Below are 18166 nucleotides of genomic sequence, written 5' to 3' on the forward strand. Positions count from 1 at the left end.
GATGTTGACTCCACTCTCACTCAGACTCAACTCTCACTCAGTCAATCAGACAAGCAGACAGACTGACAAACAGACATTCAAGCAACATAACATTTCAGACAGACACACATGCCATGCAATCTGCTGTCAACATGGACACTCAGCTTTACGATGTGCCACCCAGTCTGATGAAAACTTTCTGTGAGATAATGGACAGCGGAGATGATAGACTTGGATGGCGTGAACTAGGTAAGGGGCATTTCAATGTTTCCTGCATTTGCGATTTGCGGAGTTTAATATATGAAAAGATATCATAACATCCGCCTCCTCAGACCGCCCGTCATTTAGCTTTTATGATACCATCTGACTGTGGTTATGATCTGGGTCAGATCTAAATTCAGTGTTGATCAGAATGTTTCAGAATTTTAGATAGTCTTGTGGTTGGCTTAGTTTGTATTTGTTGTAATCTTGTTCTCAGAACATTAACAACATAATCATGACTTTTTCAGCTGCACGCATTGTACCAAGTTGGCTAGAGGTGCGTCGCACAGAGAGGGTGGAGGCTAGGGGGAAAAGTCCTACCTGGGAGCTGATGTGGTCCTGGGCACAGCAGCTCACCACAGTAGGAGATCTGCTCAAAGTATTGCAGGACATGGGCCATCACAGGGCAATACAGCTTTTTATGCCAGGTAAGAAAAGTGTTTATTTTACATTCTCAAGGGTTAAATATCTCTAAAGGTTTACCAACTCTCCATCATTTTGCTGATGACCACCTGGAGACTCCTCAAGGACCACTGGTTGAGAACCACTGAAGCATAAACAGTGACATTTATGTTTCAGACTGGGCTGCTCCTCCAGGGCACATTGCTGAACAGCCGAAGGCCTCAGGTCATGTGTCATTACCAGAGGTAGAGACAATGTCGTCAGACTGCATTATGTAAGATGTCAAATACCAAAAACAACGAGCAGTATAGTGTAAATATTAATGTATACGTTTTATTTAAGCCGTCAGTTATCAGCACGGATGAGGATCCCCACCAACCATGGGAGATGACCTCAAGTCCTCCATTAAGTCTGGGTAAGCTACGGGCACTACGGACTGTCTTTACTGATACATTGTCAGTAATGTATCAGTATTACTGATAATTTAATACTGATACAGGAAAATCGGGGCTTTTTCCTGTTATTTCTGACCATTTGATAAACCAAACCCTATAGCGTTCAAATTCTGAAGCATCTCAAGTGATTTTAGTGTAAATTGAAAAAGGAGACGACCTGTGGGATGCCGTACATAACCATTCGAAGGGTCAAGATTGGCTAGAATCCTTGATTTGTTAAAAGGAAATAACAGCTCACCTGTCACCTTATACTTGGGCACATAGGATAGACGTTTTATTCTAAATTAATTCCTATCATTTTGGTGCTGGTGATTTTCCTTTGGTGGTGGCTATTAAACGATACGGCATAATTTCCTCTATGCAGGACAAAACCCCCACTGTCAATGCGGTGCATGCCTCTTGACAGCAATGAAACTGAAAGAACTCACACTTCACACTGCATGTTTCACAATTGATTTCTTCTTTCTTTTGTTTGTATTTGCATGAATGAGTGCACGTGGGCATGTAAGGATTCCCCTGTGCTTTCCGTTTTGCAGCCGACATTACTGTCACGGAGGCAGGGTTAAACCAGAGGCCCTTAATCACATACCAAGATGTCATAGAGGGAACCAGAGACTTCCATGACGACATGAAGATAGCAGAGGGCCAGTTTGCAGACGTATATAAGGGGCAAAGAGGAAGTAAAGCCTTTGTGGTTAAGCTTTTTAAACAGGTACTACTGAAATAGGGAACTTGATATGTGGATGAAGTACTACTACTGTAGGATGTATCATAGACAAGTAACGCCTTAGTAACCTCGGCCCCAACAGCAAAAAACCTTGGTGTTGTCCTGGACAGTCAGCTCTCGTCTCAAGCACACATTACAGTCGTCACTCGATCCTGTAGGTTTACACTCTATCTATAACATTCAACGAATTACACGGTTCCTCACCCAGGGGTCAGCCCAGCTCCTTATCCAGACATACAATAGTCAAAACGTGACTATTGTAACTCCCTCATTTCTGGCCTACCGGCATGCGCACTTAAGTCTCTCCAATTGATCCAAAATGCCGCAGCTCGCTTTGTTTTCAACCAGCCAAAATTCTCACATGTCTCCCCCTTTCTCCGCTCCCTCCATTGGCTCCCGGTTGCTGCCCGCACAGAATACAAAACTCTGATGCTGGCATATAAGCAACCAAAGGTATGGCATCCCCATATCTTGCAAGTCTGATCAAACCCTACAAGCCCTCCCACGCACTCAGATCAGCCAACGCAGGGAAGCTGGAAGTACCTTCACTAAAAACGCCAGGACAACGCTCCACACGTCCCAAACTCTTCTCCCTTCTGGCTCCAAAACTATGGAATACACTTCCCATTACAATCAGAACTGCAGACTCACTCCCAATCTTCCGCCGTAGTCTGAGAACCCACCTCTTCAGACTCCATCTTTGCCCGTAGCACTTGCCCTAGCCCCGACGACCTTACAGGTGTACAGTATGCAAAGGCTGAACTTATGTAACTTAGATAGCACTTTACGTAGACATAGCACAGCAGTATATATGCATAGTTTCATTATATAGATATTCCTTCCATTGTTAACATTCTTAGATTACGTATGATTCATGATAACTACTTATTATGTATATGATGTATTGCCATGTTTTTGTTCTTGCTAATGTAAGTCGCTCTGGAATTAAGAGTGTCTGCTAAATGCCTAAATTGTAAATTGTAATTGTTATAGACATACACATAAAGCCTACTTACCAGGTTCTTCCATATAATGTTTACTATTGTATTATCTTGTTCTGGTTTTGGCTGCCCTGTTTTACATTGTTTTACATTCTTATTCTTATTATGAATGTATTTCCATTGTTTTTAAAGCTGCACTATGTAACTTTCCTCTTCTACCCTGGATTTTTACCATTGAGAATTTGAGCTAAAAGAGCATGCCTGCTTGCTCAGGGGATAAATTGAATATTGACCCTCAAGTTAAAATTCATGTCAGATCCTGTGTCTAGGTGAGACATGACCTTTGACACGATTGTTATTATATATTTATTAGTAGGCTAGTAATAGTAGCATTAGTGGTAGTAACATTATTATCATATGGTTATGATATATTTTTTGTGCTTCAGGTGAACAAGACTTCATGGAAGAAACAGTGGGACCTTTTCAGAAGAGAAGTTGAGGTCCATAGTTTGTATGTATATCATCTCCCTCCAAAAGCATTCTATACTGTATTTCACTAACCTAAAGGGCACGCTGGAATTTGGTGGAAGTAGCAGGATTTTGGCGGAAGTGTACCGCTCAACGAAATTAAATGGCGTTGACCGCTTTACAAAACTGTTTACATTCGCCATGTATGAAACAAGTTTTGTGATTGGTCGAAAAATATCATATCCGGAGGAAATATACCTGACGGATGTTCCGGACCGACACTTTGGCTATGCACTCTCTGCCTTAGGTTATGACCAGGCTTCGCAGATGAGTAAAGGCCTATTCATAGTCTGGATTTTCGTGGGGAGGTGACCACCGGAGCTGAAATAACGTTGAGCGGTGGTGAGTAAAAACAGAGAGAAGGGCTGGAGCGGTGGCGGTGGTTTGCTCTTCACCGCGGCTCGTGACGTCATGTTGTAGTTCGGTGGTCACCTCACCACCGAAAATCCAGACTATGTATGAGCCTTTAGGCTACCTAAAGGGTGTGTCTGTTCACCCGTGTGGCCACCGTGTATGAAGAAAAAGAGTGCTTTTTCTGATGAAAAAGAAAAAGGGAGGTTGGGGGTGAATCACGTGACGTGCATATTGTTTCCATAACAGCTCTGCATTCGTTTGAATGTGGTTGCTGTTGGGCAAAAACCTCTTATCTCCATATTCTACGTTTTTGTGTGTGTGTGTTTTTTTCTTTTTCTTTGTAAATTACGAGTGTGGGTGTCATGGTTCTTTTTGAAAAAAAAAACGTAACAATGTTTGCAAATCTTTGAATATACACCTGTCCGTGGCCAAATAGATTTGGGGGTTCTCTACATGAAAAACGTTTGAGCACCACTGATTTAGCAACATACGTTTTTAATGAAAACTGTTCAATCAGCCCAGGCAGGGTTTCATCTCTCTGTAATTGTGTTGTGCTTCAGACACCGGCATCAGAACATCTTAGAGTTATGGGGCTGCTTCTCTGAGGAGGACCGTTGCTGGCTCGTCTACCCTTACCTCCCAAACGGGTCCCTTTACGACCGCCTACACAAACAGGTGAGCTTTATTTCACAGTATGCTGCTGCTACGGAGTCAGAAATCATTCACCTGAAATAGTCAGAAAATTAGACAAGGGAAGTTTATTTGTATAGGGATGTTATCAACCGATAATCACTAATATGTTGGTTATCAGACCATGCAACGGAACAATATGGACATTTCCAACATACTACTGCGAATAGGCGACTAGGAAACGCGGAAGTGAAACTACTGCCGCCGAATCGAAACCAACGTGAAACTGTGCTATCAAACAACTTTGCTTTATGTTTACTTACATGGCCGCCTGGCCGGTTAAGACTGAGGTTAGGGTTAGAGGTAGTAATAGGGTTAGTAGTCGGACAACGCGATGTCGGACATTGGCTGACCACGTCAATATGTAGGAAATGTCCATACTGGCTCCATATTGCATGGGCTTGATAAGGGCTGACCTGACGACGGTCATTATATCGTCTGATAACATCTGAAACCAGCAGTGGCTCCGAAGGGAGAATGGCCGTCCTATAGTTTCATTCTGGACTCCTCCTCACTTAACCCATTCAAACTGGGAAATCATCTGCGTTATTCAGAAAACTCTTTTAGAACAATGGTTTAGAACAACGTGGTTCTCAAAAATAGCAGATCCTGCTTTGAACATTTATTTTTCTTTAAAAAGAAACACAAATCACTTCACGAAAAGGTTTGAGAACCACTGACGGAAGGCATTTGTAGAATCGTCCTCATGTCTCAATGGTTCTTTAGCCCTTAACCCATTTTGGGCGGGAACCCCTTTTGGTGTTAGCATTATGTTATGCTTTAGCTATTGAAAAATAGCAGATCTACAAGCTCATAGGTCTGCTATTTTTGAAAAATCGTAAAAATGTGGCACAAATCTTTGAATATACATTCTTTCAGAGCAAACGTTTTTTTTTGTTTCGACTTCGGCCTAAATCAGCCACCAGCCATCAGCTGGGCAAAGCTGAACGGTCTGCCCTCTTCACAGAACAAAATTATGTTTGTCATCCGTCCCACAGGGCGGAGTGTGTCGTCTGTCCTGGCAGCAGCGTCTAGACATCATCAAGGGAACAGCGAAGGCCGTGCACCATCTGCACCAGGCACAGCCCTGCTCGGTGATCTGTGGCAACATCTGCAGGTAGGCCTGTGTCACCATTATAATTCATTTTAATTGGGTTTGTGTGTGTGTGTGTGTGTGTGTGTGTGTGTGTGTGTGTGTGTGTGTGTGTGTGACTGTGTGTGTGTGTGTGTGTGTGTGTGTGTGTGTGTGTGTGTGTGTGTGTGTGTGTACATGCTTTTCCCTTTTTTACTTTCTTCATATGATGATTTCCAGTTTTTGAGTGGTGCAACCACTCCCTTACGGAGCTATGTGTGTGGGTGGCTGGCTGGCGGGCTGGGTGCGTCTGAGCACGAAAACAGCATGGTTGTTTTTCACCACCTGTGCGCAACCTAACACAGTTGACTTGTGTGCTTTTGTTTGAAATGTACCCATTCTACATACTGTGAAATATACAAATTCAATCAATCAATCAATCAATTATTCAATCAATCAACTGTTGTGCAGCTCCAACATCCTACTGGATGAGCGCCTGCGTCCCAAGCTGTCCGGCTTCGGGACGGCCCGCCTCAGGGCACACTCGGCCAGTCGGAGCTCCACCACCACCATCACCCTGGACACCAGGACCCACAGCAACCTGGGATACCTGCCCGACGAGTTCATCCGCGATGGCAAGCTGTCGCTCCACCTGGACATCTACAGCCTCGGAATGGTGAGCGCATACATTTAGAAGCAACTCCATAAGCAATACGAGTCAATGTCAGATCCTAACCACATTAAAACTGGGAAAGTGTCTGTGTCATTTTAGCTATATCGGACGTTGCTTGGCTGTTCAAAGATAGCAGATATACAAGCTCACAGCACGTCACTTTGTGCTGTGCTGTGAGCACAGCACAAAGTGCTCTTTATTCACTGAAAATATAAACAAATCCATTTCCAATTCTTTGTATTTTATTTTGTGTTACATACAAATATGTGTTTTCCTTGTAGGTTATAATGGAAACGATAACGGGAAGGAAGGTTATAGAGGAGCCCAAGCGTATATTACTGGTGAGTCTGTGTGTGTGTGTGTGTGTGTGTGTGTGTGTGTGTGTGTGTGTGTGTGTGTGTGTGTGTGTGTGTGTGTGTGTGTGTGTGTGTGTGTGTGTGTGTGTGTGTGTGTGTGTGCGTGCGGGGGGACATGGGGAGGCACACTAAATATTTTATCCGAGAATATCCGACACACACAAAGTGTCCCATTGTGATCTTAGGTAGCTATAGGGTCTAGGGCTAGAGGGACAGTATAGGCCTACCGGTATATCAATGAACAAAGCATTCAAATACAGCACAGTATTGTACATACTGTAATGTGCTGTAAATACAATGCATACAATTAGCTACAATGCATTATCCTTAGTCCCTGACACGTTAACAATAAAACATATAATTTAACCCAGACCCATTTTGGCAGATTTAGGGCCGGTTCAGATGGGGGGGGGGGGGGGGGGCGAATGACGCAGACGTTCTCGCGGTGAGCGGTGCTACTGTACCGTGTGGGGGTCCCCGCAACATCCAGACCCCCAGGAACGCGCCCAGGGGGCCGGCCTGGTTCCGGCGAGCCACCCCGCATCCGAACCGGTCGAGAAATGACAGAGTTACCGTGTTGCAGCTTTCCGTGGTCTGACATACAGACACACATAGCTGCGTATTGGAGCGGAGGCACCGCTCAAAAAAAATCCAGCGAGTCAGACCAACATCATCAGACCAACCATCTGACAATAGCAGATCTACAAGCTCATTGTGAGCTTGTAGATCTGCTATTTTCAGCATGCAACCAAGTGTAAAATGACTTACTTATACTGTATCTGTTGTCCACTAGTCCCTTACTAATATTTTAGTCTATAGTTTGTATTTGTATTTGTATTTGTTTGACGAAATTGTCAACATACAGTATTTAGTCTATTCATCATGGTTTAGTTTTTATCTAGTTTTTATTCAGTTTTCCTCAGTGTAAAACGGTAGTTGACGGAAAAAGAAATAGACTAAATCAACACTACTCTGTCACCCTTCCATCTCAGAACGACGTCCTAACTGCGGAGGAGGAGGGTGGAGGTGTGAACGGCTGCCTGTGTTTCCTGGACCGCGGCGCGGGGGACTGGCCCCACTCTGTTTCCCTCTCCCTGTTCCGCCTGGCTCTTGACTGTACAGCCCACCATCGAAGTAGACCCAACTGTGAGGCTGTGAGTAGCGCCGGGCAATATATCTATTGATAATATCATAATATGAGATTAGATAGATATCGTCTGGGATTTGGGCTATCGTAATATACTATAGCGCTTGTGGCTATTTCAGAATCAACTTTAAACAGTGGTTTGACACCCAAACATTTGAATAATTTTATGGTCACAACACGATATCCCCACAAAATTGATATCAAGGTATACAAATACGTGCTATTTCATTTTCACTCAGCCCTGGCAGTGGCTGAGCCTGGGAACTAGACAAAGTCAAATCTCTGGCCTTTTTACGATTGATATCAATGTCCTGTGACATGTTTACTGTCAACATATCCACTGGGAATACAGTACAGTAAGAGGAAGAGTTGATATCGTCTGTGGAGATGTCAGTGTTATATTGCCTTTCAGCAGACAGTACTGTACTGTACTGTACTGTCACTGTGCTGTACTGGCACACCCGAAATCACCATATATACAGTTAATATGTGTGTGTGTGTGTGTGTGTGTGTGTGTGTGTGTGTGTGTGTGTGTGTGTGTGTGTGTGTGTGTGTGTGTGTGTGTGTGTGTGTGTGTGTGTGTGTGTGTGTGTGTGTGTGTGTGTGTTTGTGTGTGTGTTAGGTTGCGCACAGGTGGTGAAAAACAACCATGCAGTGTTGCAACCTGCAGATGAACCGGCATTTTGATAGTATCTGACTTCCTTATCATGACAGAAGTGAAAAAGTATAGGGCGGGCAGAAATGTGTTTTGGAAGCTGGAAAGTCGGCGTCTCATAACAAACACGCTATTCTTCTCCAAAACCACTTTGTCGTCTATGTCGGGTGGAAACGACCAAATGACCAAAGCTGTTAATGTTAAGGATTCAAAATCAAAAATAGCAAAATTAGCAGATGTACAAGCTCAAAACGCATCGTTTCGTGCCGTGTTTTGAGCGTTTACATCTGCTAGTAAGTTTTGACACTTACGCGTGACTCTGTAGTATGATCGAGTAGGGACGTTTGTTTACTGTCTGGTGTTGATTGAAAAACAACACTACTGCTATCTCTCTAGGTGCTGCAGGTGCTGAGCCAGCTTCTTCCTCTGCCGAGCCCCCCGCCCAGCGACCAGAGCCCCCTGCCCAGGGACCAGAGCCCCCCACCCAGCGACCAGCCACACACGCTGGACGCAGGGACGCGTGCCTACGCCGTGGACCACAGCCCCAGCATTCCTGTTGAGGACGACGAGCACCACCCAGCTCCTAGCGGCCTGTCCCCCACCACCAAACCGGGGCCTTGTGAATGCAGCCAGTCAGAGGTTGGTAACCGGTGGTGGACAGTACACTATATACAGACGAATAATAGTTCCAAATTTTATTCTGACCCCTCCACGAAAAGGCCTCGTTGTCCTGACCCCTTATCCATAATTTATACATTATGGATAATTAGTGTGGACTTAAACTGTTATTCGTCTATAGTACTTTGCTGCACTTTGTGATTTGCAAAAATGTAATGTGCATTATAAATAAAATGTATTACTTGGAATTGTAGGAGTTGAAGCAAAGCGAGGCTATTTTCACAATGTGTGCCTCTTTTCTTATGTAATATTTGACAATTTGGCCAAATTGGTATTAAAAATGTCTTAAGAATCATTACATTGTAACTTTAGAAATGGGCAGATACCCTGTGTTGGTTTGTTTACTGTTGAGCGAGAAAACCATGTTGCGCATTAAGCTAATCGTCTGGGGACCCCCTCCAAAGTAATTTGGTCCGACCCCCTTACTTGCATTTACTGGATATATATATACAATATATATATATATATATATATATATATATATATATATATACTTTGTCCACCACTTGAGGTCACCTACCTGAGCTGCGATTCAAGCACGCGTGAGGCAGAGAGCGGACCACTGTCCGGGGAGGAGGAGCCAGTAGTGGACCTCTACAACAGCTGGCCCGTGCAGTGCAGCTGTGCTGCGGAGGCGGCCGGGCTTGGCTGTGACGACTGCATGGCTAACGGCTTCACTCCTGACCAGTCCCACCACACACCTCACGGTGAGTCTGGTTTTCATCTAACTATAAATGTTGCCACGTCTCTGTCTGCATGCGTGCGTGTGTGCGTGTGTGTAATGCACGTAACTCGAGAACCGTTCGCCCCACTGACACACGCGTTCCACACCCCCGCAGGGAGTGCAGTGCCCGGCCTCGAGTCTGTGGCATACACCGTTGTCCACAAACACCACAAAAGGCTCTGGTCAGGCTCTGCCAGTGGGCCTAATGAGGCCAAGTCCTCTCACCTGTGCAATTTCCAGTTGCATCGTTCCCAAGTAGGCCAGTGTCCAACGGGCACGTCGTACAGGTCTAGTTACGGCAAATGGTAAAAACAAAAAGAAAGAAAAACGTTTGGTGCCAAATCTGCTTGAACCGATTTAGGCATTTAGCAGACGCTCTTAATCCAGAGCGATTTTCAATAAGCAAGAACAACACATGGTAATAATACTGCTCTGGGGTGGAGTAACAACAACAATAATCAGTATTAATACCCACAATAATCATAATATTCATCAGTGTGCGCTGAATACACAATGACATTTTGCATAGACGGAACAAAGGCAAAATGATCAACTACATCCGTCCTAATGGATCTGATGTAGTTAATAATAATAATAATAATAATTATTATTATTATTATTATTATTATTATTATAAAACTTTATTTGTATACAGTAGCACCTTTCATGACATATAATGCAGCTCAAAGTGCTTTACAGAGCAATCGAGAGAAAGGTATAACAACAAGAATTTTAAAAGCTCAACTAAAAGCAAGAGTGTAGAAGTATGTCTTGAGTTGTTATTTATTCCCAAGCTCTTGTTATTACTTTTCATTGGTTACATAAAACCAAAAGAAAGGTTCATCCAATTAATGTGGGTTTTGGGGGCGGGTTAAAATGTATTTTAATCGCACGCAATCACATGGACGTTTGTCTCAGTTGTGGTGTTTCCTTTCCCTTGTTTCAGATTCCATCGGCTACCCTTCTCACGGCATTGTAGAGAACCCAGCGAAGGAGAGAATGAGGAACAAATTTGATCTCTACAACAAGGGCTTAATCAAAACAGAGGAGCTTCTGTCTATGACACGATGATAGTGGTTTTGAGTATCTGTACTTTACTTGTATATTTCTATTTTTGGATACTTTCCACTACATGGAAAAAAAGATTGTACTTTTTACTTTATGGACAAAAAAACAAAACTTCAAACATATTGACAATAGCAGATCTGCAAGCTTCTACTGTACGTGCTTGTGAGCCTTTAGAGCTGATGTTTTCACTCTTAATATCTGTTGGAAAATATCTCAATTCTAATACAATTATGAAAAGAATGTCCTTCTTGGAGCAAAGCTTGCATTGATATTAAAAAGAATATGAAATGAAATGATTACTATATTTACCCAGGGTATCTGGGCTAAGCTCAAGAACTTGTTTCCAGCCAGGCCCTGCTCATAGAACATTTCATCGTGGTGGTTCAATGCCTTGTTCAAGGGCACTTCAGCGGTGGTAATTTTAACGTGTCAGACCGCTGATTCCAACTGGCGACCTTCCGGTATCAAGACCGCTCCGCAATCCGTTCGGCCACCGCTGTACTTGGCCATTGTGCTTTTTAAGCATATACTTCTGTATATGCTAGTACAAATTTGACAGAGCAACTTTCACTTGTAGCTGAGTAATATATCATTGACCTGGAGTATCTATACATTGGCTCAAGTAGTGCTTTGTCCACCACTGATATCACATACAAAGGAGGAGGAACAACATCTACGATCTAACCTGACTTCCACTTCTGATTTCCTGTCTGTAAATCTGGTCACATGCAGCCACTGTAAGACAACGAACCAAGCTGCTCTAACCACAGGAAACCTAGTCTCGCGTTACCAGACTGTTGCCTCTCGCAATTTCCAAATGCTTCCATCATACAGTCTGGACCAACGGAAGAGCTGTCATGAGTAAACTATAAAGCGGAAGTGGAGACTCCTCGCCACTCCCGTTTCGTCTTTACAGTCGTGCACATTTATCCTAATATAAATAGAAAACATCTAAGCATATAGCTTGTTGCTTAGCAGAAAATGAAATACAAAAATAAGCTCTAAAGATATTTTAAAATATATTTTTGTGAACGGAAATGGCAGCTTCCGTTACTCAGCTCATGGAGGCTATAGTTCCAGACTCTATATAGCATTCGGAGATTGTGGAATAGTTGTCTGGCTACGCGAGACTACAGGAAACCTAACATCGCTCTTCTGGAGCAAACATCTGCCGACAATAGCTGATCTAAAAGCTCACAACCCATTTTGTTGCGACACACTGTGAGCTTGTAGATCAGCTAAGATATTTCGTATTTAAGGGAAATAGTAGCAAACTGGGAATGAGTACTGGGGAGGAGTTAGAATGTTAGATCTTTTGTGGAAGTCTGCAATATTGATTTTTCATATTTCAAAATCTATTCTATGTACATATACGGTATATCATTTTTCGTCTTTTTGTAATGAATGATTTAGTTATAGTAACTACCAGAATACAGGCTGACCCTTCTGAAAAGTGAATTGCCATTGATGTATTTGTCCAGACCACCGGTTTTGGCTATCTAAAATTAAATGTCATTGTAGAGGGGCACACAGTCACACACAATTTTCTGAGGACAAGCATGCAGAAGAAATGTTTGTTTGTATGTTTGTTTGAATGTTTATTTATATGTTTATTTTTTTGTTGACCAGCTGAGCCAATCAATGCATTGTTATTCCGTACCATTTCCATTTTAATGATCGATTCCAGAATTGGTCCCAAAAACAATAGATGTCTGTATTTGAATTTGGAATGTTCTTATCTAATCTAAAGTAAAATTAGATGTGTTGGGTATTGGTCTGTCTCATTGATGTTGACAACTATCAAAATAAGAGAATGGGAGGGTGTGGGGGATTATATCAATTCTAAAAGAGAGGACTCATTTTCAAGTCATATCACCAAGCACTAAGGCCTGCAATACTCTACTTATTAGATTGAAAATCTGAAGACATGATCACTTAGCATAGTCAACAAGTGTTAGTAAACAGGTTTGTAGAGATAAGTGGGATGTAGTTTGGTTGGAAACTGCCTGAAAACATGTTTTGAACAAATATTGATGAGTTGTAATATGTCCTCCTGGGTGTTAAGCAGACATTGAATAATGATTTAATTCATATGTTCTCTGTTGTTGATGACTCTTCTATGCTTCCTAGTGGAGTAGTGAGGGAGGAAATATGATCAGAGTGGTTCTTCTAGGAATAGACTATGTGACAACCGGGAATATTCTGGTGACCACCCGATGGTTGGCAGCCGGATTGTAGACGGCACCCGGGTAAGCAGTTTGGGTTAGCGCCCCAGCCTGTGTTCGCCGTGAGGACGATGCCCAAAAAACCCACGTGAGGCCTTTAGGAGGGCCATTCAAGCCGCAAGTGGAGCCTGCGGCACCACTGTTACCTTGCCGGTGGAGCCTGCGGAATCCACCACTCCCGAATGAAGTGTCTGGTGCTGGAATCTGGTGCAACGCACAGGTCCTGTACGTACTCCTGGTGAGAGCAGGAGAGGACCTGGTGAGACATAGGAAGTGCCCGGCCAGGAGTCAACCCACAGTGCCTAGTCCCTCCACGCGCCGGATGGCACGCCCAGTACCGGCAGAGTAGTTCTGGAGCAGCGGATTGTGTGTCCCTGGTTTTTCCCTAAGGGACTGATCGAGGGCAGCTACTGGGACGTAAGTCGGGACTTGATCACCCCGGCTGGGTCACCCGAGTGAGGGGTATGATGTTGGAAGACCCGAAACCCTGATGACCTTGGGATACATCATTATATAATCAAAGTACAAAGACAATGAAAATTAAAAACTGAATTCACCTCTGTATTTGAGTTTGTCATGGGTGCAAAGAAAGAATTGTCTCCAAACTCCAGTAAACTGGAATACTTGATAATATTGATGCAAAACATACAGGTCCTTCTCAAAAAATGTGAATATTGTGGAAAAGTTCATTTTTCTTCCGTAATATAATTCAAAAAGTGAAACTTTCATATATTCTAGATTCATTGCGCCTTCATTGAAACCTTTATTGTTTTAAGCGTGATGATTATTATGACACACAGCTAATGAAAATCAAAAACCCTATCTCAAAATATTAGAATATTTTATGAGACCACTAAAACACATTTATAATACAGAAATGTCGACCACCTGAAAAGTATGTTAATTTATGCACTCAATACATGGTCTGGGCTACTTTTAAACAAATTATTTCATCAATGGGGCGTGATAAGCCTGTGGCATTGTTGTGGAAGCCCAGATTTTGCTTTGACAGCAGCTTTAAACTAATTTGTATTTTTTAATCTAGTGTCTCACACCTAGCCTGGCTAATAAGCCAGACTAATATCACACAACACTGTCGCGCTGGTAGGCAACTTTTTTTTGCCAACGGCTGATTCGGTCTGGTTTATTAACCAGGCTATCTCACACCTTCCTCTTGACAATTAAACAGATTCTCTGTGGTCTGTGGGGTTCAAGTCACTAAGTCAGTCCAGTTGGCTGGTCAGTTAAGCACAGTAATACCATGGCCGGTACACCAATTACTAGTAGTTTTGTCTCTGTGGGCAGGTGCCAAGTGCTGCTGGAAAAGGAAATCAGTTTTCAGCCAAACTACAGCCCACTTCTCTACAAACTGCAGTTATAGTTTACTAACACTTGTTGACTGAGAATAACAGTATGCTAAATGATCACGTCTTCAGATTTTAGAAGTATAGGGTATTTCCGGCCTTAGTGCTTGGTGATATGACTTGAAAAAGTGATATGAAATAATAATATGCTGTTACTTGCTGTATAATTATGTTTTCTACCTGCACAAGAAGCATTTTTTCGTTCTCTCATTGTTTCTCACAAATTATTTATCACGCACCTTATGTGTATTAGACTTTGATTTGTTCTGTATGTAAAATACATGTAGATTGTATTCAGAGCACCACTTGGGGAGTGAGAACAACAGTTCAACAAGTGACTTGCAGCTTTTCGCCAGTGCTTTATTAAGATCATTTGATTGATTGATTGATTGATTGATTGAAGTATTTATTAACAGTTTGCAGAAAAGAATTACAGTACATTTCAAGCACAACTCAATACAAAAACTGTTAACTGTGAGTGGACGACCCAATAAAGCATTACACTTGTTTACAAGAGGGTCCAACTTGTTCAATTCATCAAAACATTTAGAGACGTCTACACTTCTATTTAGCCAAAGAACCGATCAGGAATTCATAAAGGAGGTAAAAAGGGAAAAGAAACATGTACAGTGAGGGGAAAAAAGGGTAAGTGGGGGGAATTCAGATATTACGGGTGCCAGTTCCGAATTGCAGCCGTCCGTAGATGCCCTTTGAGAGCGGTTTTGAAGGAGTCAAGGGATTTGCATGTCTTAATGACTGTTGGTACGGCGTTCCACATTTTGGTGGCATATGACCGAAAATAATTTAGTCCCTTGTTTGTGCCGAATCTGGGTTGCACATGGTTTGTTGCACTCCCTCTGGTGTTGTGGGTGTGGAATTGGTTATCGTTAAGGAAGTATTTAGACAGGTACATGGGTATCTTGGTGGTGTATCGAATCTTGTGGACCAGACCCATTGCAAGATGCTGTACTCTGTCGTCAACCCTAAGTCATTCCAGCCTGTCAAAGTGGGCAGGGGTGAGGTGTTCAGGGAGTGAGGCCAAGTAGTATTCTGACCAGTTTGTTTTGGAAAGTCTGGAGCCTTGTTTTAAGGGTCTTTGAGGTGCTGTGGTACCAAGAGGTGCCACAGCATCACTTACCTGTATCACTTACCTGTTTGATTCTGCTCTGTGGCGTCACATTTCCCTCCTCCCCAACAACAAACCCCCTTCATCCACAATTTTGCTCGTTGCACAGGGGGGCATTGGGGGGCATTGCCCCCCCAGATTTGATTTTGTGCCCCTCCAGTCCAGATTGACCAGTTGTACCCTACCCTACCAATATTTTAATGTTTTACAAATGTTAACTCTATATAGGTTCTCCATGATTATTGTAAATATATACATGTTCAAATTAATTGATTAGTTAATAGAAATAAAATGTAATATATGCATGCAGAAGACATTATAATGCTCAACATATATTTGTATTTCTTTGTTTGTTGTTGGTGCTGCTGCATAATTGTAGCCTATACTTATTGTAGCCTTTTTCAAGCATCACTTTGTTAATAGGCGACTATTTGTTATACATAGGGGGGGGGGGGGGTTGACAAATTAAGTGCCCCCTTTGGAAAAAAATATGCCCCCCTGCTGATTTGTGCCTGGAGACGGCGCTGCACTCTTGTATTCTCTTTCCTGTGGAGGAGCATGTCGGAGCAGAGGTGACAGACCGGGCTGGCAGAGCAACGGGGGTCGTCAGTCTCCTGAGACTACACCCCCATCCCGAGTCTCACCTCACCACGGGCTCCTCAGCAATACACAAACATCTCACTTTGTGCAATAAATGCTGTTTAACTTGAGCAGATGGTGTTCTCTTTTACTAGTAAAACTGCAGTTTGTTTACTAATACTTGTTATTCATATCTCTGCTGCTGTCGGGAAGAAACCACAAAACTCCAAAAATGAAAAATATAAACCTTATATTTTGAAAACAAAGCAATACTGCCCCATCAAAGTTGGTGTTGTGACTTTATATAATTCTATACCTTATAGATTTGAAGACAGACTATGCACCCACTGCACACAAAATGAAGTGGAAACTGAGCTACATTTCTTAAACATCTGTCCACTGTACCAAGACATCAGAGACACATACACATTTTGTGGCAGCGAAACAAGTTCTTGAGCTTAGCCCAGATACCCTGGGTAAATATAGATTTCATTTCATTTCATTTCATACTTGTAATACCACGATTACAATCACCCAGAGAGATTTTGAAAACATGACTGACAAAAACTCCTAAATCTGCTGGGCAAAGTACAACATTGTGCAAACACAGCAGCAAGATCCGTGAGCTGCTGTGTTAGGAGAAGGATATCAAATGGAACACAACCACCCTAAAGACTAATCATTGTGTGTATGCATGCATCTGTAGAGTGATCTTGTTACATAGAAATTGATTTATTGGAGATTCTGACTTTCAAATTGTACATACATTTTGTTTTGATTGTATTGTTCCACTTTTTGCTTTGGCAATGTAAATGTATGTTTTCTTTGAATGAGCCGCAACAAATGATGCCAGAGCAAACAGGCCAGGCCTGGGACTATTCCCCTTTGTTACCTCCTTTATGATGATTTCCTGTTTTTGGCTATATAGTAGTGTGTAGGCCTATATTTTATTTGTACATCTCTAAATGTTATGATGCATTGAATTGAAAACGGTGGACCCTCTTGTAAACAAGTGCAATGCTTTATGGTGTCGTCCACTCACAGTTAACAGTTTTTGTATTGAGTTGTGCTTGAAATGTACTGTAATTCTGCAAACTGTACTTCAATCAATCAATCAATCAATCAATCAGCCTACATACAAGTGTTCAGTGGAGTGAGTTTTTGATTGATTGATTGAAAAATGTATTAACAGTTTGCAGAATTACAGTACATTTCAAGCACAAACTCAATACAAAGGCTGTTAACTGTGAGTGGACGACCCAATTAAGCATTACACTTGTTTCCAATAGGGTCCACCATGTTCAAATAATCAAAAACATTTAGAGAGGTACAAATAGACACTTCTATATAGACAAAGGACAGAACAGGAATTCATCATAAAGGAGGTAAAAAGGGAAAAGAAACATATACAGTGAGGGGAAAAAAAGGGGTGGGCGGTGGGGGGAAATGAAATGAAATGAAATCTATATTTACCCAGGGTATCTGGGCTAAGCTCAAGAACTTGTTTCCAGCCAGGCCCTGCTCATAGAACACATTTCATCGTAGTGGTTGATGCCTTGTTCAAGGGCATTTCAGCGGTGGTAATTTTAACGTGTCGGACGGCTGGTTCGAACTGGGAACCTTCCGGTATCTAGACCGCGCCGCTATCCGTTCGGCCACCGCTGCACGTTAAGCTGCACGTTAAGCTCCGTTAATTTGTTTGTCACAAAGGAGGAGCTTGTGTGTTGAACGCCCCCCCCCCCCCCCACCCCCCGACCCTACATAACAACACCTCTAAGAACAAAACATCTGTGGCAATTGGCAAATCAAATAGGCTACGAAACCGAAAGTACGAAGTAGGCTAACTAACCAAAACAAACGCCGGCTTGTTCAGGCGCGGAGTCACACTGTCACAGGCTCACAGCACCGAGATCTTTAATAACAACATGCCTCTTTTGGGGACTCCTGGAGGGGATATTATCAAGCTGGTCGGTTACATTTTACCCCCCGAAACGACAGCGGTGGTTGCTGGGGACGGGACGGGGGAGGATGACGAGGAGCCAGAGGAGAGTCAGCCGGAGTTCCTGGACATCAGTGAGATACTGGCTGGTGGACACGCGCTTCGGCCGTCTGTTCCTTCGCGTGATGAAGGTATGATGGTGATGATGTGTTTGTTTGTCCCC

At 42.8% G+C, this 18166-nt stretch overlaps 1 protein-coding gene across 1 annotated transcript; it reads left to right on the forward strand.

Moving 5' to 3' along the window:
* The first annotated feature begins 100 nt into the window (after positions 1–100).
* irak3 (interleukin-1 receptor-associated kinase 3) lies at positions 101–10970 on the forward strand. The gene is made up of 14 exons (XM_079493837.1): positions 101–228; positions 489–668; positions 820–887; positions 985–1057; positions 1634–1809; positions 3212–3276; positions 4208–4322; positions 5336–5454; positions 5881–6085; positions 6364–6423; positions 7431–7592; positions 8637–8879; positions 9430–9625; positions 10589–10970. The coding sequence occupies exons 1-14, from the start codon at positions 114–116 to the stop codon at positions 10711–10713; spliced, it is 1902 nt and encodes a 633-aa protein (XP_079349963.1). The 5' UTR covers positions 101–113; the 3' UTR covers positions 10714–10970.
* Positions 10971–18166: the final 7196 nt, after the last annotated feature.

The sequence above is a fragment of the Electrona antarctica genome, assembly GCF_951216825.1.
Source record: "Electrona antarctica genome assembly, chromosome: 23".
In the NCBI taxonomy this organism is placed as follows: domain Eukaryota; kingdom Metazoa; phylum Chordata; class Actinopteri; order Myctophiformes; family Myctophidae; genus Electrona; species Electrona antarctica.